Source organism: Tachyglossus aculeatus, chromosome X3, assembly GCF_015852505.1.
Source record: "Tachyglossus aculeatus isolate mTacAcu1 chromosome X3, mTacAcu1.pri, whole genome shotgun sequence".
NCBI lineage: Eukaryota > Metazoa > Chordata > Mammalia > Monotremata > Tachyglossidae > Tachyglossus > Tachyglossus aculeatus.
Window position 1 is genome coordinate 22,871,567 of NC_052099.1, and position 25,833 is coordinate 22,897,399.

Here is a 25,833-nt window from a genome sequence, read left to right on the forward strand (position 1 = left end):
TTTAAAGCACCAGTTTATTTTATAATGGCCTTCTTCCCTACTCCACTTTCCTGGATCAAAATGGTGGCCCCAAACCTAGCATGTTGATGCAGATGTTTACAAGAGGCAGGCATACTCCTTTTCCTCCACCACAGACAAGACCAATCTAATTAAAACAGGGCTAACAAGCACTTGTTTATATATATATTTTTAAGGCTGGCCAGATTGCCCATTGCATAAACCTGTGCTCTCCGGGGCAATGATGTAAGGAATGCTGAACAGAAACACTGTTGCAAAAAGCAACCTTTCCTTATCAATCTGCCTAACATCACAAGCTTTTCCAACTCCTTTGAGGAATATGCATTACTTAAGGGGAAGGGCAAACCACTTACAAAAAAGAGGGATGATCTTGTCACTCCTCACTGAGCTCTATTTAAAGTTCCATCAGCATTTCCAGGCTACATGGTTGTGTTCTGGACTTAATAGGTCGGTTCTATCTGGGTCTTTTGTTGCAGCCCCAGGACTCTTTCATTGTTCACTCATTTTGAACCATTTTGGCCTTGTTAAAATAAAAAATTCACCTATGGGGGTGATTATCAGTCTGGTGTCAAGGTTTTGCCTCTTGTCTTGAGAAATTCATCTGGTTTCAGTAAGCATTTAAAAGAAAGCAGTGATACTAAGAAGAATTTGAAATTGAACAATTCCCTTCATCTCAAGGCCATTTGGAAATGAGGACTACGAGCTGTGATACAGAAGAAGAACCTAAAATATAATAAAGCTCAATCCCTTGACATGGTAATGGAATCAGGGTGAGCTGATTAAGGATCTGGGAAAAGCATCCACAGTTTGTGTACTCTTGGCCCAGTCTGTGATATATCACCTCCACCCAAAACCATTAGGTGCACAGCTCTGCACACTGTGACCTAAATTCCATCCTTACACTTCTTAAACAGTTCAAACTCAGAATTTTCTCCATAGAGATACCCAGAGAATATAAGATGTTTTAGACTATTAAAAATTTTCATTTTTCAATGCAATGCCCCAGAAATTGGAAATGTAGTTCACTGGCCTACAGCAGGGGTGGACAATGAATGACTTTCCCTGATTAATCTTGCATCTTCCCTTGCTCCTACACTGTGTTATCTATGCACTTGAGTCCTTATCCTCTGCATTTAGGTAATAGTAAGAAGAACTGTGGTATTTGTTAAGGGCTTATGGGCCAGACACTCTACTAAACTCTGGGGTGGATACAAGCAAATCGGGTTGGACACAGTCCCTCTTCTGCATGGGGCTCAGAGTCTTAATCCCCATTTTACTGATGAGGGAACTGAGGCACAGAGAAGTGAAGTGACTTGACCAAGGCAACACAGCAGACAACTGGCAGATCCAGGATTAGGACTCATGACCTGACTCCCACGCCCAATGCTCTTTCAATACATCATGCTACTCACATCCTACCCCAAAACCCCACTCCCACAGCAGGTTATGTACATATGTTTTTACCCAGCTGTACTTTTTACCCTACTTCCCCCCGCTAAATTGTAAGCTTCTTGAGGGCCGAGATCATGTTCACTAACTCTACTGTACTCTCCAAAGCGCATTGCCCAGTGCTCTGCACATGACAAGCCCTCAATACACACCAATGATTTTTGCCCTGTGGACCAGGGCAAATTCGGTAAGAGGCTGGAGGCCAGAAGTGAAGAACTGTGGGGAAAAGGGAAGCATGGTCACTTCTGGCCAAGGTGGCTCCTTCCTGGTTTGGAGCCAGCTGCCTGGTGAAGAAAGTGGTCACCGGGACTAGTGGCTGGGATGCTGTGAGGGAGGATCCTCGTGGGTGGGATTCACTGGCTCGGAGGTGGCCCAAAATGCTCCGTACACTGGGTCTGGCCTGAAGTTTGCCCATCATCAGGTCTCCCAAACCATGTGGAAAGCAAGTAAAGAGGAAACTGGATCATAAATTTGTTTTACTTTTTCATGGTTCTGGTTACTTAGAAAGCCTCTCGTGTGTAGCTTTTGCTACACACCACAGAACATGGGATTATGCTATTCTTTCCTGGTCGATTTATGGAGGAAGATGAGTTTACAAATTTGTAAACTGAGAAGATCTAATCAACAGTACAATCTGTACAGTTGCCTACACAATACACAGTTGGGCAGTAGTTTCCATATTTGTTTACAATTAGAAGAAAAACCATTCAACTCAGAGCAAATTTCCAACCATGAGCAAAAGCCAATCACTGTCTCCTGAGTTTGATAAACTATAACATTAAATAATCTCTTGAAACTAGCCATAACTTAGAATTTTCTGTCTTTTTCTGATGAGATACAAAACAAAAATCCTTTTTAATGAGAGCTAATGAAATACCCACACCACTTACCTCTGAGTAAGCAAGAGTAATATGTTCATATATTCCTTGATGATGATGGATGGCATCTTCTAAATCTTGCAGTTCTGACGGAAGTTCTACCTCACCGCAGGCTTTACACCATGAGTCCACATTGCTCATATACTAGAAATTGAGAACAATCATCGTTTATTCAAATACAACTAGAAAGAACAGCCAGGGAACAGGTAAATGACTTTCATAGGGTTAGTGACTTGGTAACACTGGGGTGGCGGACAGACTCACTTGAGGAGAGACAGCACGCTTGAACCTCCATTTTAATGGGCAACAATACCTAACAGGTGCCCAAGACGTTGAATGAAAGAGGACTTTAAACTTACCTTGAGTCCACTGTCCTTCACCCACTGGGGTCCAGTCACAACAGGCAGAGAGAATGATTAGCTCTATTTGTTGTGATCAACTTTCTCCAAAGACAACTTGAACTCCATTATTAAGAGCTAAACTTCCTTAACCACCTCCTCCCTCTTCAATCCCATTCCACTCCACCATTCCCCTCCCCTCCTTTGAAAGGCTAACGTGTTATAAGTCTGTAACTAATACAAGAGGTAGTCAGGTTGTGCTGTTGGTCTAGGGAATTGAGGACAGTTCTGGGAATCAGGAGATATGGGCTCTAGTCCCGGCTCTAAGATAAAAGAATGCCTTCGGGACAGCAACGGTGACAATGATAGTAGTATCTAGTCACTGCTTACTATGTGACAAGTATTGTGCTAAGTACCTGCATAGATATAACATTATCAGCATTAACATTATTATTAACATTATTACCAGCCCCTGTCCCATATGGGGCGCTCAGTCAAAGTAGGAGGGAAAACAGGTATTGAATCCCCATTTTACAGATGAAGAAACTGAGTCCCAGAGAAATTAGGCGACTTGCCCAAGGTCATACAGCAGAACAGTGGCAGAGTGGGGAGTAAAACCCAGGTTTTCTGACTTCCAGGCTTGGGTTCTTTCCATGTCACTAGTGGTGAAGATTTCTGACCAAAGAACTACTCAGGGCATTCCGTGAGGTGGACAGGCCCAGAAGGAACCCTGGAAAAATGGATGGCTAAAGTGGATGGCAAAAATTTCAACGGCTACCAAGGAAACCACCTGCAATGTCACGGCATGGATCAGCACTCTGCTGCTGTCAATTTGACCATCCACAGGGGCTGCAAGAAAAAAAAAAAAAATCTTTGCCATGTGCTGGTCCCCTGCCAGCCTACTTGCACATTGAACACCAAACTCCAGCAGGAAGGCAAATGGCAGGAATGAGAAAGCACAAGCCACTAGCACTAAAATCAATTCCTCTGCTTAGGTTTTTGGCCTAAAGTCTTCATGGCTAGATCAAGACTCACCCATCATTCGCCACAGAAGACTCCCTCACAAGGGGTCCCATCTGAGCCCTTTCCACGATGTGTTATCAATGAGCAGATGTAATAAATTTAAGCAAGAGAAGAGGATTTGAACAAGAGAAGAGAGCTTTTTCTAGGAAAAAGATAAAGGCTTACAATGGACATGAAACCATGCCAGGGCTACCTCAATTTACATGTAAACTGAGACTGCCCCCTTCTAGTTATAGTTAAATCAGTTGCAATCTCTAGCTGGTCAAAGTCATTCCAACATTCTTTTAGTTCCCTCTAGACTGTAACCTTGCTGTGGGCTAGGAATGCATCTACCAACTATGATATACTGTACTCTTACAAGTGTTTAGTACAGAACTCTGTAAACAGTAAGTGCTCAATATGATTGATTCCTCCTGCCTCATCCTACATTATTAATGAATCAGAATCCACCTCTGTTAAGTGTAAAAACCACATAGCAAAAGGATTCATTAAAAAAAAATTCAATGAAATCAATAAACTTTCTTTATTCCCAGTTAACAGTTTTATCCCATTAGACTGTAAGCTCCTTGGGGACAGGGATCATGCTTACCAGTTCTCCCAGGTACTTAGCACTGCGCTCTGCACACAGTAAGCGCTAAATACCAATGATTGACTGATAGATCTACCACAGAGCACTCAAAAAATGACAATTCAACCGTAACCCACCAGCTAGTCAAGCAAACATTACATGTCAAAATCCAATCTTGAGTTCATTAACTTACAGAAATGGCCTTAGGTTTTACAAACATTTTGGTCTTGAGCAGGTTGCATGTAAAGTCAAAAATCTCAGGCAGGTCATTTATATGAGTCAAACTAAGGCAAAGCAGCCCGATGGAAAGGACCATGGGTCTGGGCTTAGGAGTCAGAAGTTAAGGGTTCTAGTCCATTCTGCCACTAACCAGAAGGATAATAATAATAATAATGTTGGTATTTGTTAAGCGCTTACTCTGTGCAAAGCACTGTTCTAAGCGCTGGTGGGATACAAGGTGATTAGGTTGTCCCACATGAGGCTCACAGCCTTAATCCCCATTTTACAGATGAGGAAACTGAGGCACAGAAAAGTGAAGTGACTTGTCCAAGGTCACACAGCAGACAAATGGCAGAGCCGGAATTAGAACCCATGACCTCTTACTCCCAAGCCCGTGCTCTTTCCACTGAGCCACGCTGCTTCTCATTGACCTTGTATGATGCAATTTACTGGTCTGTGCTTCCATTTTCTCATCTATAAAACGGGGATAAGATGCTTTTTCTCCCTTCCTCTTAGACTACGAGCTCTGGGTGGGACAGGGACTGTGTGTGATCTGATTATCTTATATCTACTTTGGTGCTTAGCAGTGTTTGGGCTGATAATAAAAGTTTACCAGTGTAAACAAATAAAGTATTTAGAAATGTTAAAATTAATAACTACACTGATGCTAGTCAACATAGCCAGGCTTCACCATATAGTATTTCTTGCTCTCAGAATGACTGAGATTTTTGTCACAAATACCAATCCTTTTTATTGGTGGATCTATTTTGCCTTGGAATCTGCTCTACCACCTGAAAAGTCAGATTACAGAAGGTTCATTTATAAATGATAATGTTTAGTTGCAGCTAGCACACTATATTTTCTAATCACTTTACACTACTTAATTTGCTGATATTGAATGTCATTCTTTGAAAGAGCCCAAAGGAAATACGAGGTGGGGGGAGGGGAAGGCGCAATAAAATAATAATGCAGTGAATATACCAGGATGAAGCACTGCCTTGTAACTCAAGGAATCAACTGTGCTGGCATCTGTGTTCATTTGGGTTCATTTCAAGCCAGTGTTCGTGAGTGGTGTGGTCTAAATTCTGCCCCTGGCACCTTTAAAAGTGCTCAAAATACAAGTAAACTTCATGAAACAAAGGTTTTCTAAAATAACTACTCAGCATTACTTGAGGACATGGTGATGAAACATTTTGCAAGTGCCAGAGAGTACAAGGCAGTACTCTCAGTAGGTCAGGTCAAGCCAGTATATAAAACTGGGGAAGAAGTTTGGGGAACTGGTGGCAAATATGCCAAAGGGAACTTGAGTGATTAATTAGCGGGTTTTGTTTCACAAACATTATTCTTCCTAACTCTCCATCTGTTTCGAGGAGTGGGGCCACACCCCATCTCCTCTGCCTCACTACCACCCACACTTATGATCTTCACCAAGAGTTATTTTACTCCCACCCAGTTCTCCTTGTGAAACATCTTCCCGCTTGCCCTAGGTGGTTTGCCTGAATTTGATTAGGTGAAAGGACAAAATCTCCCTACAAAAATGTCTTCAATATGAAGGAGGGAAATCTTCCAAAATGTCAGGAGTTTCCTCCTCCCTGATCCATTTCAGTTGGCAAGCCAACACACTAGTGGTCCCCCCTCCCTCTTCCCCAGCACCCCACCCAAGGAATCCGCAAAAGAAGCTTCTGAAATTCACTGACGTGGCTTTGCATTTTTATTTGATCATCTTCTCCTGCCCTTCCCATCCTATTTATATGCTATCCTTTGTGTTGTAGTTTCTGGGCAAATTAATCCGTTTACTATGTACTACAGTCCTCACTTTCTTTAAAAGGAGTCTTTAGAGGCCCCTCCTCTATTCATCTCACATTTCAGTATAACGATCATCTTTTCTGCAAAGTCTGAATTCGGCTAGCTCTACGATCTATTCCCTCTCCCTCTATTGCCAAAGTAAATTACAAGACAGGTTAGACATTTCCACCTCCCAGGGTTCAACTTCAATGTTTGCCTGTCACAACTCCAAGTGACACTAAATTCCAATTAGACTAGCAGTACATGCCACTGACAGATGTCACTTAGTACTTCTCTATTCCTTTACTAGTGACTTTCTCCCAGACAAGCCGCTTGGCATAGAGGAAAAACACACAGGCCTGGGAGTCGGAGGACCTGGGTTCTAATCTCAGTTCTCCCAACTGCTTGCTGAGTGACCTCAGGTAGACTGTAAACTTGTGTGCAGGGAATGTTATATGCTTATTGCTATATTGTACTCTCCCAAATGATTAGTACAGTGCTCTGCACACAGTAAGCACTCGATAACTACAACTGAATGAGTGAATGAATGACTTCTTGAAGACTCTGTTTTCTCTTCTGTGAAATGGGGATTCAATACCTGTTCTCCCTCCTAAACTGTGAACGCCCTGTGGGACACGGACTGTGTCCAACCTGGTAAACTTGTGTGTACCCCAGCACTTTGAACAGTGCTTGAAACATAGGAAGTACTTAAAAACATTATTATTTGGAAAGTGACTATTTCTCCCTCTTCTCATATATTCATTTGAGTCTTCTTCACTAGCCGAAACCAAGATGCTCATTACAAAAGCTTCCCAAGCACAAACAGAACAATTACGAGAAGAACGGAATAGCTTGGGCAACCATAAGCATATTATTTGTGAGCCTCTCAAGGGTCAGGTCCTTGTCTAATTCCCACTTGTATGCTTATTCTCAGAACCTAGTACAGTGCCCTACCCATAATGCATAAATACTATTACTAATATTATCTCAATATAAGAATTTCCATTGACCATAGTAAATTAAGATTCCCCGGGTCTTTTTCTGAATTTATTGCCAAGCAAAGCAAATAATGAACTGCCACAGCATGGGTCCATAACAGATTATAAAGTGGCACTTAAATGGAGGAGTATTTTCCTCAAGACACTACCTCGATATCAAACAGAAACTCCTTATCATTGGCTTTAAGGTACTCACTAAGCTCACTCCTTCCTACCTTACCTCGCTGATCTCCTACTACAGCCCAGACCACACACTTTGCTCCTCCAACGCCAACCTACTCACCGTACCTCAATCTCGTCTATTTCACCACTGATCACTTGCCCACATCCTCCCTCTACCTGGAACTCCCTCCCTGCTACCTTCCAAGCCTTATTAAAATCACATCTCCACCGAGAGGCTCTCCCCATCTGAGCCCTCATTTCCCCAACTACTTCTCCCTCATAGGTCACCTATACACTTGGATCTGTTCCCTTTACGCATTTGATATTCACCCTGCCCAAAGAGCCAAACACTTATGTGTATATCCATAATTTATTTTAATGCTTGTCTCCCCTTCTAGACTGTATGCTCCTAGAGGACAGGGAACATGTCCACTAAGTCCATATGGTATTTTCCCAAGTGCTTAGCACAGTGCTCGGCACAGAGTTAGCACTCAATACATTTATTGATTGACAATGCTTTGCTTGTCACCAATCCACAGAGTGATTGCATTTTCAGGTATTGATCAAGTGGGACCTGGCTTCCTTGGAATGTAAAAGAGCCCAAACTATTTTATTTTAGGGGCTGCTTAACTGGAGATTCAAAATGGGCAAGAAAGTCTAGGGATTACTACCTATTTTTTATTTTTTAAAATACACTGTTAAAACAGAGCCAAAGGACTGGTCATACTATTTTAAAGATAATATGTAGAGGAGATGTTGCCTTCTACAAAGGGAATTATAGAGAAGCAGCATATCATAGAGGACAGAGCACAGGCCTATGAGACAGAAGGACATAGGTTCTAATCCCAGCTCCACCACATGTCTGCTGGGCGACCTTGTGCAAGTCTCTTCACTTCTCTGAATCTCAGTTACATCGTCTGTAAAATGGGGACTGAGACTGTGAGCCCCACGTGGGACATGGACTGTGTCCAACTTGATTTGCTTGCACCCACTCCAGTGCTTTAGTACAGTGCCTGGCACATAGTAAACACTTAACAAATACCACAATTATTATTCTGTCACCTATACTGTGTTCCTGGTTCTACCAAGGGCATGGAGATTGGTATTCAGTGGTCGCTTTTATTTCCTGGGCTTCAATTTGCATTTGTGTGAGGTGCTTATGATGCTTTCTACCTTCATGGGCCTCTGGAAGGACAATGTCATTTTACTAGACTCAACTTTGGAATACAGGAATCCTACAATATGAGCCTCAGAATCATTTCCCCTAAGCCTGGCATGACATTTTTATAAAAACAATAAGCAGAACACCCATAAAGGCCCAAAAACAGGGGTTGGGTGACTCAACAGAATACATCCCGCCAACTAGGGAGCAGGGAATACCTTCAGAAGGAAACGTTTATCCATTCATAAGACCATTAACCAAAAGAAATGGCTTATTTATATTGTCATTCATAACTAGATTGAACCTTGAGTCAACAGATCTGAATGGGACAGACAAGGATGGAAAATTTCAGTCTGTGATGTTCAAACCCCCATCCCACTCCAAGCCCTATTCAGACTTGCAGGACAGGTGACGCATAAATAAAAACCGAAAATACTGGAGATGGGAAGAAAAAAGCATTCATCTATTTCCCATGTGCCTTCCGGGAAAAGAAAAACTTTGAGATAGTAGGAGGCTTAAACAGCATTCTCCTGTCTTTGATTTGAGTTCCTTGACAGTATTGACCCTCCCTCAGGAAAAATGCCAGGGAGAGATTGCACAACATTTCACATTTTACAGGTCAAAAAGGAAAAGAACCCTCTCAAACACTGCCTGAAATAGACATTCAGACATGCTCCTCCACTTGAGGTTCTGAATGTTGTGAATGAGGCCGGGGATCCACAAGTCAGCCTCATGGTTTGACTTTTCCTGAATGGTCTCATGGCTTCTTACTGATCAGCACTGCCTAATAAAATACTAGTAAGGAGCCACTGCTGCCTTGGGTCAGGAATGAGCCTCTGGTTTTGGGAATGGCTTTCTGGGGTAACTCTTCATCCTTTCTCTAGAAGACTCTTCTCAAAAAACATATATCGTTACCATTTAGCAAAATGTGAACTTGCTTGGGCTACTCAACTTCTACAAGAACTAAAACAATTATTGTGGTATTTACTACGGGATTACCCTGTCTCAAGGACTGTACTAAACTCTGGGGTGGATTCAGGATGATCAGGTCAGACACAATCCCTCCTCCACAAAGACCAAAAAACTTAATTTTAGACTCAATTCATGTTTTTTTCATTTCACCTGCACACAATCCCATTTTCAGGTTACTTTCCACTTACCTCAATTCCACCAGTTTCTGCAGCGATCATTTTTTATGGGTCTTCTTGCAGTTTCAACACCCTGTCCAGTGACCCTAACCAGATAGTAGCTGCTCTAAATTTGAACGTCTTGATACATAAGGTCACACTTCCTCTAAGAGTCTTTCCTGATTAGCCCTCTTTTCCCCAGCTCCCTCTCACTTCTGTGTTATCTATACACTTGGATCTGTGACCTCTGGGCATTTGATATTTGTCCCATCCTCAGCCCCAGGGCACTTACGTTCATATCTATAAATTATATATTATAAATTATTTATAATGCCCCCTCCCATACTGTAAGCTCACTGTGGGCAAGGAGCATGCTACTAACTTTCTTGTACTGTACTCTCCCAAGTGCCTAGTACAGGGCTCTGCATACAGTATGCACTCAAATAAATAGCACTGATGATGATGATGATAGGTTCTTTACAATTTCTTTTTCTATAAGAATGGACCTTCCAATGGAGCATTCATAGCTCCCACTTGACCCTTTTTCACATTAGGTTGCTAGGATTCTTTTCTCCTCAAACTCCGGCCAATGTTTTATCCAGTTTCTCACTTTGGCAGTTCCCAGAGGTTGAGATCATTGCTAATTAGTTTCTTGTGAAACATTTCATCGACTGCCCTGCTGAGATCCTGGCAAGTTGGGGCTGTTACCTTAACTTTATAGACTCTGAGTGTCTCTCCTGAAGAGTACTTTCAGTCTAGACAGACACCATTTCCTCCCTCAAAGCCCATGGGGGCACTACCTCTTCATCCTCATTTCAAGTTAGAAAAGCATCCCTGTCCAAGAGATTCAAATGTTGCTCCTTAAAATATAAAACTGGCTTCTGATAGTTTTCAAAATTCTGAAACCTTCCAATTACCTGTGGAGGTGGGATGAGAGACCCCTACCAATTCACTACTCCTCATTTTTCTGAAATATGGTGTGTGCAAAAAAAATCCTTAGTTCTCTGATAATGTAAGGTCTGTGTTTAATTAACCCAGGTTTAAGGAAAATAATAATAATAATAATATTTGTTAAGCACTTACTATGTGCCGAGCACCGATGTGCATATACCATCCAACTTGTACTTCCCAAGTGCTTAGTACAGTGCTCTGCACACAGTAATAATAATAATAATGATGGCATTTATTAAGCACTTACTACGTGCAAAGCACTGTTCTAAGCACTGGGGAGGTTACAAGATGATCAGGTTGTCCCACATGGGGCTCACTGTCTTAATCCCCATTTTACAGATGAGGTAACTGAGGCACAGAGAAGTGAAGTGACTTGCCCAAAGTCACACAGCTGACAATTGGCAGAGCTGGGATTTGAACCCATGACCTCTGACTCCAAAGCCCTTGCTCCTTCCACTGAGCCACGCTGCTTCTCTGTAAGCGCTCAATAAATACGATTGATTGATTTCTTCCGATACCAGTGCCGCTGCCCCATGGCAGACATGTAGTGTCAGAAGAAAGTTCCCTAATTTTGCCATCACGTCTACCCAAAATGGTAGTGAAAATAAGCATTCATTCAATCATTTATTGAGCGCTTACTGTGTGCAGAGCACTATACTAAGCGCTTGGGAAGTATTGGGTATAAATCCCCTTATCTTCAGTGACGAAGGCAGGGGGTGCTCTGGGTGGGTTTTTGTTAAGCAATAGCTATTTTCATAAGAAATGCCTGTGTGAAGCCCACATTGTCTATTTGGCTGGTTTGGGGGGCCACAGATTTCTCCTTAAACAAAGCTTTAGAACAGCAGGCGAGTCACAAAACTATCTGAAGGCAGGCTTCCATACTGATAAAATAAAGAAACCCAAAGAAATTTCTCAGGACTATGGGATGACTTTAGGCTTTGTACAGTAATTTCCAATCAATCAGTGGAATTTAATGAACGCTTTTTGTGACAGCCAGCAATTAATATTCTCAGAGACCCCTTACCCTCGGCACCTTCGGCCACTCACCTTCTCAGCCTTCTGGTGGAAGATGGAGGACATGTCAAGTAAGGTGCTCCGTTCATCCAGGGCTGCTGCAAATGCCTTCCATTCCTGCTCCAGCTGGTTAGCAATCTGCTTGATCTGCTGAGAGGCATAATGTCCTGACTCTACCAGGCGATTTGCTACTGACATGATGCGGTTTATGTTTACGTACACATTCTGCAGAGGAGGGGCAAAAAAACAACACTTGTTAGGGCAGGGCAAACAGGAACTGCTTCTTTCTAAGAAACCCATGTGGTGCTACCAAAAGCCAACCCACATTCACAGCCCCGGATGTTTAACGATGGGCTACCTGATGCACATTAAATATATACTCTGTCCAGATTTTCATTAAAATATGGTACTGCACAGACATCTTTTTCCTTTTTTGAAAACGGTTAAAACTAATTGAGAAGCATCATTTTTAAAGGCACACACTCACAGACACACACATACACACACATGCATCTGTGCATATAAATATAACATTACTCATTTTTTGGCCTAAAATACTGAACATAGTCCAGATGGCAAGTCTACTGACAAGTAGTCACACATAGCAGAAGAAACCTGATGTTTCATATTCTAACAAGAACCCAGAAACTGCAAATCTTTACTTAGCAACCAAAGGCTATTTGTTTTCACACAATCGCTCCTTTCTAGGCAAGCCTAAGTAACTTCTTTAGACTCAAAGAAAATGGTCTGAAAAGAAAAACTATGTTTTGTTTTTTCCCTAAAGAGGGAAAAAACATTGGTGGTCTTTGTTTTCAGATTAAAGCTTAAAGCAACTCTTACCTGACAGCTTAAATGAACTTGGGAACCAAAGGTTGGAGGGAGGGTTGTGGGGTAGGAAGGAGTAGAGAGTGTGAAGGTAAAGCCCAAAAGACAAAATGTTTTTTGATAACCAAATTGTCAGTACACTGCAAAAGTATGTCACATTTTTCGCTCAATTTTACTTTAAATGTCATCATTACAGTCATCAAGTATAGGGGAAACAAGCAGCAAGCTTCCCCCCCAGGCTGACAGTCTGCTACGGTACAGCCATTCTGCAAACCTGGGATCCTTTCTGAAAGGAGAAATAATGAACACTTCAAATAAGAAATCCAGAAATCTCATTTATTACTTCCTACTAGGCTTATCACTGAAAATACTTTCTGGCTCTGCTCATCCTTTCAAGCAGCAATGTATGAGTGTGCACGCACATGCACACGCACACACACACACACACACACGCGCGCAGAATCACACTGAGCAGAGCCAATCCACATATGGCCAGTGAAACCTGGAGGAAGCCTAGACCTGAGCAACCGAACAAGGAGAAACCCACACTCAGCATACACTAACAATATATATAAACATGCAAAAGTGTAGACATAAACACACACACACAGAAAACCAGAACTAATGAAATACTCTCTACCAGGGCGGACAGAAAACATCAGTTGACAAGTACAGACCACTCTCCCCACCGTCAATGCTTTATTAAAATCACACGTCCTCCAAGAGGACTTTCCCAACTAAGTCCTCATTTCCCCTATTCCCTCTCTCTTCTGTGTCATTAGACATTTGGACTGGACTGGGGAAGCAGCGTGGCTCAGTGGAAAGAGCACGGGCTTGGGAGTCCGAGGTCATGAGTTCTAATTCTGCTCCGTCACTTGTCGGCTGTGTGACTTTGGCCAAGTCACTTAACTTCTCTGGGCCTCAGTTACCTCATCTGTAAAATGGGGATTAAGATTGTGAGCCCTACATGGGACAACCCTGATCACCTTGTAACCCCCAGCGCTTAGAACAGTGCTTTGTACACAGTAAGTGCTTAACAAATACCATTATTATTATTATTATTACTATTATTACTCTTTAAACCCTTGATATTCACCCCACTGCAATTATGTACATAGCTCTAATTTATTTTAATGCCTGTCTCCCTCTCTAGACTGTAAACTCCTTGTGAGCACGGAACATGCTCACCAACTCTGGTGTATTGTATTCCCCCAAGCACTTAGTAAAATACTCTGCGCACATTAAGCACTCAAATAACATTGATTGTTTGATTGACTCCTGTGAACACAGTAAGTATTCAATAAATTTGACTGCTTGCCTTCCTAAACATAGCCAAAAGGAGGCAGGTAGAAATTGAGACAACACATCAAACACAGAGAAAAACTAAAGATAGTCCATTTAGGCAAAGAAAGACATTTAATGCGTGGTACTTTTGATTGAACTGTGTATACACACAAACACACGCACACAAAGTGAGTGTGAATGCTTTTATATTTATATATACACATACACACACACACCTACAAGCATAAAAGCATACAGACACACTGTTCAAAGTGGAAATTTTGAAGTATCCCAGATGTGAAATTTCTGTGTGCTTTAAGGCCTGCCTCTCACTCAGAGTTTGGGGCTTCAGGGGACAGGAGAAATAGCTGGATCCTATTTATGACCCTGATACTGGATCTGGGGAAGGAAAGGGGAAATCCCTGTGGTCAAGAATAGAACACAGTGGATCCCGGTAGCGCCTTGCAACCACCCCCTTTCGCTAATCTAGGGAAGCTATTTTTTAATCTCTTCCCAGGTCAAAGAGTTTCAGGGAATGACTAGGGATTCTGATTCATGATCAAATAATAGAATCAATACTTTCTCTCCTCCCTGCCAGCCTCGGACTCTGGGTCAGAGGTTACCTAGAAACAGAAGTGCCAGTATGGCACACTGGCATATACGAACCCACTCTAAATCTTAGTATAAAAATAATAATGTCATTATTATTTTATTAGGTGCTTTTCTAAATGCTGGGGTGGATACAAGCAAATCGGGTTGAACACAGTCCCTGTCCCACGTGGGGTTCACAGCATCAATCCCCATTTTACAGATGAGGTAACTGGCACAGAAAAGTGAAGTAATTTGCCCAAGGTCACACAGCAGACAAGTGGCGGAGCCGGGATTAGAAACGAAGACCTTCTGACTCCCATGACCATGCTCCATCCACCCCTACACGCACGCACGCTATTATAAATACAACTTCAAGAAGTTTGGGGAAAGGAGTAAGAATGGGAACAAAAAAATGCAACTTCACTTTTCTATCGTTATTGCTATTTTTAGTTTGTCAGAGTACAGAGTAGGGGAAGCAGTGTGGCCTAGTGGAAAGAATACAGGCCTAGGAGTCAGAGGACCTGGGTTCTAATTCTGACTCCTCCATTTATCTCCTATGTGACCCTAGGCAAATGACTTAATTACTCTGGGCCTGTTACCTCATCTGTAAAATAGGGATTAAGAGCGTTAGCCCTTTGTGGGAAAGGAACTGTGTCCAATCTGATTCACCTGTATCTACCCCAGTGCCTAGTACACTGCATGGCTCCCAGTAAGAGAGGTGGAAATTAAACGTGGTCCCTGGCCCTGGAGAGGCTCACAATCTAAGAGTTTAAATGGACAGGAAGGATTGGAGACAGATGCATCAGGAGTGGTGAAACATTAAAACACAACACATATATGCAAAATAGGCTTGAAGTCTCAGCAGAGATCGAGGGGTCCCAGAGCACATGGAGCAGCTTTTATCCCTGGACTGCACGCAGTGCAGGCCGGGAGCAAAGACCTTCAATAGGGAGAGGAAAGGCAGAAATAGAGGATGAGGCCTAGGAGATTACCAGTTACCTCACAGTCCAACTAGCTACCGTATATTTAATCTGGGTCAGTGTCTACCTGGGTCAACCCTGGGGCACAGCGGAAATGTTTTGTAGCAAACTGTACTGAGGAAGTGGTCACTGGCTTTTCTGAAAGGCCTTGAAAGCATGAGAGTACTCTCATCCTGGCCCGAGAACCCTGGGATTACTCTCATCCTCAACTTTATGCATCATTCTTTTGCAGGTTAAAAGCAATGCTCAGCTTGATAGAGATGAGTAAAGAGAGGGGAGCAAGAATGAGCCCAGTGTGAATGTCCAATGTGGCCTCCATCCAGAGGCACGGATGGTGGCTGATTTTACTGAAAGGCAAGGACCCTTGCGGAGCTCAATCGGCAACCTGCACATTTAGTTCATCTGTTTCTGGCCCTTAAATTAAATAAACTGGTAAAAAGCAACCAATCAGTCCATCTTCTCCAGATATGCCCCAAGCTCAGACACTGGGATTACAGTGAGGGTTCAGGTAAGAGATGGGGTCAACATAACTGTCACTGCCAACTGAAAATATGACCACTGATTTGTCAAAGATGGGCTCTTAGAAATTTGATTTTTTTGGCAATTTGTTATGTAGCCACCAATCATATAGTGTGGCCCTTATCACTACCATTTAGAGGGAAATAAGATAATCCCCCTGACCTCTCGGAAACAGCAGCTTCTATTTCACATATTGAATGAATGTTTTACGTTTCTCATCTTTATACTATGCTCTGCATTTTAAATTACTCCCCAGGAAAATAAAAAACAGACTAATATTCTGATGACTGGGAGTGGGTATTTTAATTTGAATAATTCCCTATTAAATTGTAAAATCCATCAGGGGAGGGGCCTCATCTTTTACCCTTGATGCACTCTCCCAAGAGTTTAGTGTGGTGCTCTGCACACAGTATTAGTAGTTGTAGTAGCAGCAGTAGAAATAATAATAATAATAACTTTGGCATTTCTTAAGCACTATTTCTGTTCCAGGCATTGTACTAAGCTCTGGAATAGATACAAGCAAATTGAGTTGGATACAGTCCCTGTTTCACATGCGGCTCACAGTCTTAATCCCCATTTTACAACTGAGTAGCCAAGGCACAGAGAAGTTAAGTGATTTGCCCAAGGCCACACAGCAGACAAGTGGCAGAGCCAAGATTAGAACCCAGGTCCTTCTATCTTCCAGGCCTGCACTCTATCCACTAGGCCACGCTGCTTTTCTAGGAATAGTACTTCAGCACCCATATTGAGCACATAATGAAACTATTAACTGGACGACTGGGATGAATCCAAAAAGCAGGATGCACATGGTTTAGTGAGTAGTATCCCTGAACTGCAGTGTCTGGAAAAAGGCATCGGGGACGATGGGCAAACAGACATGTCAGGCTGAAGAAAACCCCTGCCCTGCATCCCTAGATTCCGCTGGGGTTCCGAGTCTTCTACAGTAACAGTTAAGCTGTTACTATGTGCTAGAAACTGTGCTAAACACTGGGGGTAGTCAGGTATTAATCCCCATTTTAGAGATGAGGTAACTGGTGAAAAGAGAAGTTAAGTGACTTGCCCCCAGCAGACAAGTGACAGAGCTGGTGAACAGAACTCAGGTCCTTCTGATTCCCAGTCCCATGCCCTATCCACTGGGCCACTCCCTTCTGGAATCACAGTTTTTAAAACTGCAAAAAATCTCGGGTCAGTGACTTTCTCCCTGAACCTGACCCCGGAGCTGGGGTTCTGGCCCAAGCAGGGTCTAAGATATTGGAGGCCACTTTGGTCCAATCCAGGGAAAAGACTGGAGGCCTGATCTACTTTGAACCAACATGAATCTCTGGCCCTTGCCAGAGGAATCCTCACCCTATGTCAATGCCAAGAAGAAATGAATTTATTTGCTGGCTAAATAAGACTATCTAGCCATCGTACTAGAGAAGAAATCAATTCACCTACATAGCTTCCTTGTGAGATTCTAGAAGGGAGAGAAACACATGTCAAACCTGCAAAAACGTGACCCATCATCCAAAAAGGGAAGGGATTAGAGGTGAAGCAAAGGGAGAAGACCCTTGTCGGCTATAAACAGTATTCATTCCTATTTCTTTTCAAAAACCTCTCAGCTGCCGCCAGATGATCCAATCAAACCCAAACTGTGTTTTAGAGTTAACAGTGCAGCTAGCTCATGAGATGCAGACACCTCAAAGGATCCTCTGGGTGTTCAAACATTCAGGGCCAACTTATTAAGGAAGTCTCAGGAGAGGGGTTTCTGAAGTAAATGGAAAATTATAACAAAAAAATCTCAGCCTAAGAATCTGAATTATGTCAAGAAGAACTGAAAGGAATGAGTCCTCCTACCGATTAGTTTTTTTTATTTGCTTTCTTCTGTCTCATCTGCAGTGACTGTCATACTAACTTCTGCCTAACCCCTCTTCCTCAGCCCCTATTCCACCCGCAACTCACTCACTCTCTCTCTCTCTCTCTCTCTCTCTCTCTCTCTCTCTCTCTCTCTCTCTCGAATTTGAACAGATTTGGTCTCTGGTAATTTTTCTCTCCCCACCTTTACCTTTGAGTGCCAGACAACATTTACACCAAAGGATTCATCTTCGGGTGATTTTTCAAGTCCTCTACTCCAATGAAATTCCCTCACTCTGGGCTGACTCAAGAATCCTCAAATGAAAAGAATTGTCATTTAAGGAAGGCCAGGGCCTCACAAACAAGGACTCTGAGACATTTATCTGGTTTGCTTCAGTTACCTATTTCTCTCTGGATGTGAAGACCTGACCTAAAAAGTCCAACACACACACACACACACACACACACACACACACACACACACGCGCGCGCGCACACACACAAATTATATTCATTCAATCATATTTACTGAGCGCTTACTATATGCAGAGCACTGTACTAAAATTATATGGGAAACTGGGACTTAGAAATCCAGGGTGGTCTGAATTATCTGGATATTTTCAATTGGAAACACCTCCATCTGGAATAGCTTGATATCTGAGGTCAAAGTTTCATTTGGGAATGAACAATCTGAATAGTTCTATGAGGAGATACAGTTGAAAATGAGCAGTGTGGCCTGGTGGAAAGAGTAAGGTCCTGGGAGTCATAGGACCTGGGCTCCAATCCCAGCTCCACCACTTGTCTGCTGTATAAGCTTGGGAAAGTCACTTCACTTCTCCATGACTCAGTTACCTCCTCTGTAAAATGGGGACTAAGACTATGAGCCCTATGTTGGACAGGGACTCTGTCCAACCTGATTATCTTGCATCCACCCCAGAGCTTTGCACAGTACCTGGCCCACAGTAAGCGCTTTTAAAAATCATAGAATATGTTGCTAATTAGACATGAGCTCAAAGGGTAAAGCATTTGGAAATCCACTGAACTGGTTGGAAATCCAAGCCAACCAACATCAGTGGATTTTAAATTTCTGCACTGATCAATTCCCCCGAGGGATTATTTCTACAAATCACCTTGTTGCCCCTGCCTGCATCCAGTCCCAGGGAACTTGAAAGCGAGAGGGAAGGAGGGCAGGGCTGGAGCACCTCCTGCTCCTATAGAGTCAGCCATCTGCTGCCACAACCACTAACGGCACTGGTCTCATTGACCACCTTGGGACTCCAGTTCGAGAAACCCTGACCAAAGTGTGCGCCTGACACCCAATTCTTTTGCACACAAAAGGACACTAAGATACCTCTAGACTGTACGCTTGCTGTGGGCACACATCTACCAACTCAGTGTACTGTTAGCACACTGCTAGTACTGATGATGATGCCTCCAGCTGTAAGCATGTACAGATGGACAGCTCATTTCCACCCACCTGCCAGAAACTACTTCTTGAAATAAAATGGACCAGGTGCTCAGCTGGCCCTGCATTGATCAAAAATGCTGTGATTTCAGAGGCCTCGGCCAGTGGTTTTTGCCTCAGAAAAATCAGGGCCCATTCTGAGACTGGGTTGGGCATCCCCAGTCCTGTCTGAGGTTTAGTCAAGGATATCTGCTTGGGGCCAGTTCCATCCTATCCCAGAAGTTAGGACTGGATGAGACAGACTTCGGGATGTGTCTGTCTTTCGCATGGACTTGATGTGAAACCAAATCCCCAGATTCTACAGCACCTGAGAAACACCAGGCTGAGGCTCAGTAATGTTGTGATGTCTGGGTTTTCACCATGTCACATGCCTACTTCAGGTCACTGTCACATCAAGATAATATCTCAAGGCTTGGCGACAGTCAGAGTGTGCCTCAGAGAACTCTGCCAAAGAATCAGTTTTTTTAAAAAATGTTTTTGCTAAGGATTTACCATGTGCCAGGAACTGTACTAAGTGCTGGGGTAGAAAGATATAAGCTAAACAGGTTGGATACAGTCCATGTTCCACTTGAGGCTCACAATGTTAATCCCCATTTTACAGATGAGGTAACTGAGGCACAGAGAAGTGAAGTAACTTTGCCCAAGGTCACAGAGCACACAAGTGTAGGAGCAGCATTAGAACCCAGATCCTTCTGACTTCCATGTCTATCCCCTAGGCCATGATGCTTCTCCTTGATGTGTGGTCCAAACACAGTCACCCTGCAGTATTTCTGCCTGTTGAAATATTCTCCTTGGTTCCAAGATGCAATCCAAGGGCAAGATAACAATCAGAATGGAGGTATCTTACCATACAATTCATGGCGAAGTGATTGTGCTGGGTCTGAAGCTCCATAGCATGTGGGTGACTGGTTCCAATCTCCGTGTAGCTGTTCAAAAACAGGCCTTTGTTGTGTGTGATCCAGTCAAACATCTATTGGAAAAAAAAATGAAAATTCGAGATCACTCCTCTCAATGTAGGAACAAATCCATGACCAAGATAAATCCCACTAAGATAAAAGAAGCAGCGTGGCTCAGTGGAAAGAGCACGAGCTTTGGAGTCAAAGGTCACGGGTTCAAATCCCGGCTCTGCCAATTGTCAGCTGTCTGACTTTGGGCAAGTCACGTTAAGTTAATCCTCTGTGCCTCAGTTACCTCATTTGTAAAATGGGGATTAAGACTGTGAGCCCCCCCATGGGACAACCTGATCACCTCGTAACCTCCCTAGCACTTAGAACAGTGCTTGGCACTTAGTAAGCACTTAATAAATGCCATCATTATTATTATTATTATTAAAATGCGGTAGGCACTGTTCTCTGAGAGTGACAGTATTTTGGCTTTGGAAAGTGAAATCCTTCAGAGAGCTAGTGGTACAGAAAATCAGATGCAAAATGAATATCAGTCAGCAATGCTGCCAGACTTGAACCACAGTCACAGAATGAGTGCTTTATTCATTACGTTAGGTGAGCCCCCTTTTCCCAGTCACCAAAGGTGAAAATCTTTCCATCATCCTTGTCGGCAAAACTCAAAACGACGACAGAAATGAAGGACAAACTAAAGGTGTTTTTCTCATGTGACTCACACTGTCTCTGGTTCACTCTCTCCCCCTTCCCTGTTTTCTTTTCCTTCCAAATCTCGGTCCACTATTCCCGCACATCTCATCCACTATCTGGTGAATAGAATGACTGCTAATATTTTCGCTGCAACTTGACTTCTTTTTGTTCTATTCAATAAGGATGTATTAGGATGCTAATTCTGACAAACTGTCATTGCAGCTTTAAGTGTTACAATAAATAATGCGGACTCTCCGCAAGGAAGAGTTTGATTTGCCTGCTGTAATCAGTTCTTCTTTACATAATCACTGCATGCCATAGGCTTCTAATGTTGATTTTTCTTTTCTTCAAATTACAATACCTCTCCTCCCCCTTTCTACATGAAGTAAGCACAGCAGATGCATGCCACAAACACAGGACTAATTTCCCACATGCTCATATCTTGCCACAGTGCATCCCCAGCAATGTTCTCTTTGAAATTAGCCAGTAGTTCCCTAGAATTCACTGTCACAGAATACAGCCATCTGGTATGCAGAGATAAAATATGACAAAAGAGGCACTCCCCTTCATCCAGCAATGGCCAAAGTGTGGTGGGTTGTTTTTTTTTTTTACCTTACTCCTTCCTTCCCAGTCAAAGAACATCCTCAAAGTGGTCCTAGTGATGTTTTGCACCGGCTTTTTTGGCAGTGTAAGACAGGTGCATCATTAGAACAATTAATTTCTGCCGACTGTGATCATTCCACAGATGATTCACTCTCATAACTATAATCTCTCATTATTTTCTACCTTAGCTCTTTTCAAAGTTCATCAGTAAGTGCACAATCTAAATATCTAAAGCAGCATTTTAAAACAGGGCATGAAATATGAAAAAAATCCTAATATGACACTTCTCAACTGTAGCTGCTAGCTTTTCTATTAAATGGTAAACAAATGCTAATCTTATTTCCAACTTTTATTTCCCTTTTCATTTCACCTAGTCAGACTAACCTTGGTTACTTGAGAGAGACCAATTTATTAGGCATTAGGATCCAACTAATTTCAATCAAGAGCATCTGTCAATTCAGCCCCACAACCACCCTCAGTATTTGTGTACCTTATTCCTATCCTCAGCATTTGTGAACATGTGCCTCTTATTACTTATGGATTATATTTCTCTGTACATTCCACAATTTGTTTGCTTTGCCCTAATGTGTCTGTACTGCCTTCCTGGTTTCTCCGTGCCCTTCCACTATCTGTGAATAGTTTATGTTCTTCCTTTCCCATTAAATAGTATGCGCTTGCAGGAAAGAGAATGTACGTTTTGCTGATTTTGAACTCTCCTGAATGTTTAGTACAGTGCCTAGCATTCAATAGGTATACAAAAAAAATTATAATTGACTGATCAATGCTCCCTTTTACCTTTTCAGCATCCTGTTCGAACAACCTCAGCTGAAAGCACTGGTCCAGTTTCAACTTGCGCACATGCCACATCTGATGCAGATGCTGTCGGGTTGAGTGCAGTCTATCCAACATGGTGGACACTTTCGGCAAAAGGTTCTGCAAGTCTGCGTTCCCGGAACCAGAATTCTTTTTGGGAAAGCTGTCACTACTCTGGATCCTCTGCAGCAGCTTCTGCCCCTCTAAGTCAAGGTCCTCAATGGGGGCCTTGATCACCTTTTTCTTCAGCTGGGAGTGCTCGTCAATCATGTTCCGAGCTCCCTCCAAGTCCTGAGGCAATTCCTTCTTAGCCAGGATATCCTGGAGCTCTTCCAGCCGAGACAGCATGTGCGTTGCACTGCTAATGTAATCCTCGAAGGCCACTCTGATTTCGATCCACTCTTCATGGTTGTATTCCAAGCAACCATCAAATTCAGGAGTTAACTGGGAAGGGTCGACTACTTTGGTAAGGCCTTCTAAAGAGACCATATTTGTCTTGAAGAAAGAGAAAGGATATATGAGAGAAAACACATCTGAGGTTCTCCAGCTTAAAAAAGAAATATGCAAGTTCCATCCCCTAGTTACAGAAATTTAAAATCAAAGCAAACAGCTCCCCCTTTGTAAAAATGACACAATTTGTTCATTCCAACAAAAACAAAAGCTATAAAAGAAGCATTATAAATATTGTCAAAAGAAAGGGGATTCATAAATGCATCACACACACATACACACACACATACAACAGAATGTCCAAATTGTAAAAGAAAGTATGAAAGCACAGGAACCTGAACTTGTGGATATCAGTCATATTATAAATCAAATTAGGGTCCTTGTGGACGATTAAACTAGAAGATTTATTTCTATTTTGAATTGTGGATGACAAAGAAATCTTTCTTTCCCAAAATTTATCCTGTGTAAACTAAATATGCAACAACAGTTCATGCAATTTGCAGCTACTAATTTAGTGTCTTCCTGAGCCTGTACATGCCTTGGTTTGGAAGATGGAGACATTCCATGCTTTTAAACAGTTATCTACCTTAGTTATCTATTATTAATGATGATAGCTAACATGAAATGCATTAGTAATAAGACATTTTCCCCCTAAAAGTTGGTCACTATGATGTTTATTTTACGAAGATAAAGATTTGGTTCACAGAACTCCCTCAAAAGAAAAATGATTATATACTGGAGAGAGATCCATTTGTCTGGAAGGAAATTTACAATAATCGACACTTAAAAGGAAACCCCTCTTTATAAAAATCAGGAACCATGATTTCCCTTTACACCTACTCCATCAGTCATTTCAAGATAGGAAATTTAGAGAAGGGTATCATTTTCACCAAACACAGTGTTTATAACATTTCAATGCAAAACAGTTTCAGGGGGCGAAGAAAACAATGTTGTCATGTATATGTGAAATGCAGAGGGAATCACTTTGACACCTCCCTCTGGCCACTACAAACTGCTAAGGGATTCTTCAGCTCCAACCTCTGCCCCACCTAGTCCAGCTAAAGTCACTGCTGCTAAGATTACCTCCCTTGGGCGCTGGTATTACTAGGCCACTCTCCTCTGGCAGACCAATAGCTCTCAATTCCCTTGAGAATTCAAGAGTGAGTAATTGGGTACATACACGTGTGTGAGTGTGCATGTATATGTGTGTGGGGGGGGTTGTGTTTGAAAGATTACTAGTTTTTGCTCCTCATTCATTGAACATATCTGCTAATTCTGTTCTATTGTACTTTCCCAAGCACTTAGCACAGTGTTCTGTACATAGTAAGTGCTCAATACAATTGATTGATTCTACATAGTGAGCTACTTGAAGGCAGGGGACTTTGCCTTCCCTTTCTTTAGTAACCCCATTTTTCCTACACTACTGCTCAATGAATATTTTGACAGCTGGTACATTTGTTTTTTGGGTTTTTTTCAAAGTATGGGACTTTTTTAAAAAAACCTCTCAGGCTGGGCCACATTGCCCGTGAAAATGGAGTTTGATCTTCACATAATTTTGGAGATGATGAAAATTTAGATGAGTAAGACTGCAGGGAACAAAGATTTTCATAAACGTGTAAGCCACTACTACAGTCTAGCTTATACCACTTGCGAACCTCAATTAACATTTCTTAGAAAAATAAGAGAATTGAGCTCAATAACTATTTGCAGAGCTCCCTTCCTTCACAGAGCTAAAAAGGCTCTGCAAGTAACCCCTGAATTTCCATAACTCCTCAGAGACAGTGTGGCCTAGTGGAAGAGCATGGGTTTAGGAGTCAATCAATCAATCGTATTTATTGAGCACTTACTGTGTGCACAGCACTGTACTAAGTGCTTGGGAAGTACAAGTTGGCAACATATAGAGACAGTCCCTACCCAACAGTGGGCTCACAGTCTAAATAGTCAGGGGACCTTGGCTCTAATCCCGGCTCCACTACTTGTCTGCTGTGTGACTTTGGGCAATTCATCTCAAATTTCTCTATGCCTAAACTACCTCATCTGTAAAATGGGGATTAAGACTGTGAACCTTGGTGGAACAGTGTCTGTCCAACTCGATTACCTTGTGTCTACCCCAGCAGTTAGTACAGTGCCTGGAATGCAGTGCTTAACAGATGCCATAAAAAAAAAAGGTAGTATTTTACTGACAACTGGAAGTCAGAAAGCTTAATTAATCAATGGTATTTATTGAGCATTTACTAAGTGCTTGGGGGAGTACAATATAACAGAGTTGGCGGAAACATTCCCTGCCCAAAAGCAGTTTACAGAGTAGGGGGAGGAGGAACTTAGGTAAGCATTGTTAAGGTCAGGAACCATGTTGGTGGAGAAGCAGGAACAATGTAAATTTCCGGATTCCAGATCTGCCATTCCACCCACTAGATCACACTGCTTTTTTTTTTAATGGAATTTGTTAAGCACTGACTATGTGCTAGGCACTGTACTAACAGCTGGGGTAGATACAAGATAATCAGGTTGGACCAAGTCCCTGTCCCACATGGGGCTAACAATCCTAATCCCCATTTTACAGATGAGGTAACCAAGGCATATAGAAGTTAGGTAACTTGCCCAACATCACACAGCAAACAAGTGGCAGAGCCAAGATTAGAACCCAGGTTCTTCTGACTTCCAAGCCCATGCTCTTCCAGCTAGGCCTTGCTGCTTTCCTAATCAATGCCCAACAACAAAACCATGAATAAAAAATGACTTTAAAACACAGCAATATAAGGTCAAAATGGTCATGGGTCCTGGTACTGATCAAAAAATTCACAGTGGGGTAAAACAATCCCAATCACATTCTGCTCTTCCCTTTCAGAGAAGACAAGCATCTCCTTTTTATAGTTCTGGGGCAAGGTTCCAAGCTGTGGAGATAGGAAGAGTAACAGTGACTCTCTTGCTACAGACGAGGCTAACAGGTGGCAGAAAGATGATAACTGGGGAGGTTATGAGCCTCCCGCATACACCCTGCCACACATATAAGGACATTCAATAACTTTCTGATTGACCACCAACAACAGGGCAAAGCTGGCAGTGGATCAGAGGCAAAAGTGCATGAGCATGTAGAAATGCAAGAAGATCTGACAAGGAGCCACAGAGAAACAGGTGCTGAGGGTACAGCAAGCGTGGCAGTTGGCCAGCTGAGATACCTCCGCTCAC

The 25,833-nt window shown here is 42.5% G+C and overlaps 1 protein-coding gene across 3 annotated transcripts in view; it reads right to left on the bottom strand.

Annotated features, from left to right (window-relative positions):
- The window catches only part of TRIO (trio Rho guanine nucleotide exchange factor), a 396,910-nt gene that overhangs the window by 196,758 nt on the left and 174,319 nt on the right, over positions 1–25,833 (bottom strand). For all 3 annotated transcript variants that reach the window (XM_038770376.1, XM_038770377.1, XM_038770378.1), the window contains 4 exons: positions 22,177–22,689; positions 20,037–20,159; positions 11,726–11,917; positions 2,358–2,489 (listed from right to left, as the gene is read on the bottom strand). In XM_038770376.1, coding sequence (XP_038626304.1) covers positions 2,358–2,489; positions 11,726–11,917; positions 20,037–20,159; positions 22,177–22,689 — 960 coding nt within the window. The remainder of the gene's footprint in view (positions 1–2,357; positions 2,490–11,725; positions 11,918–20,036; positions 20,160–22,176; positions 22,690–25,833) is intronic.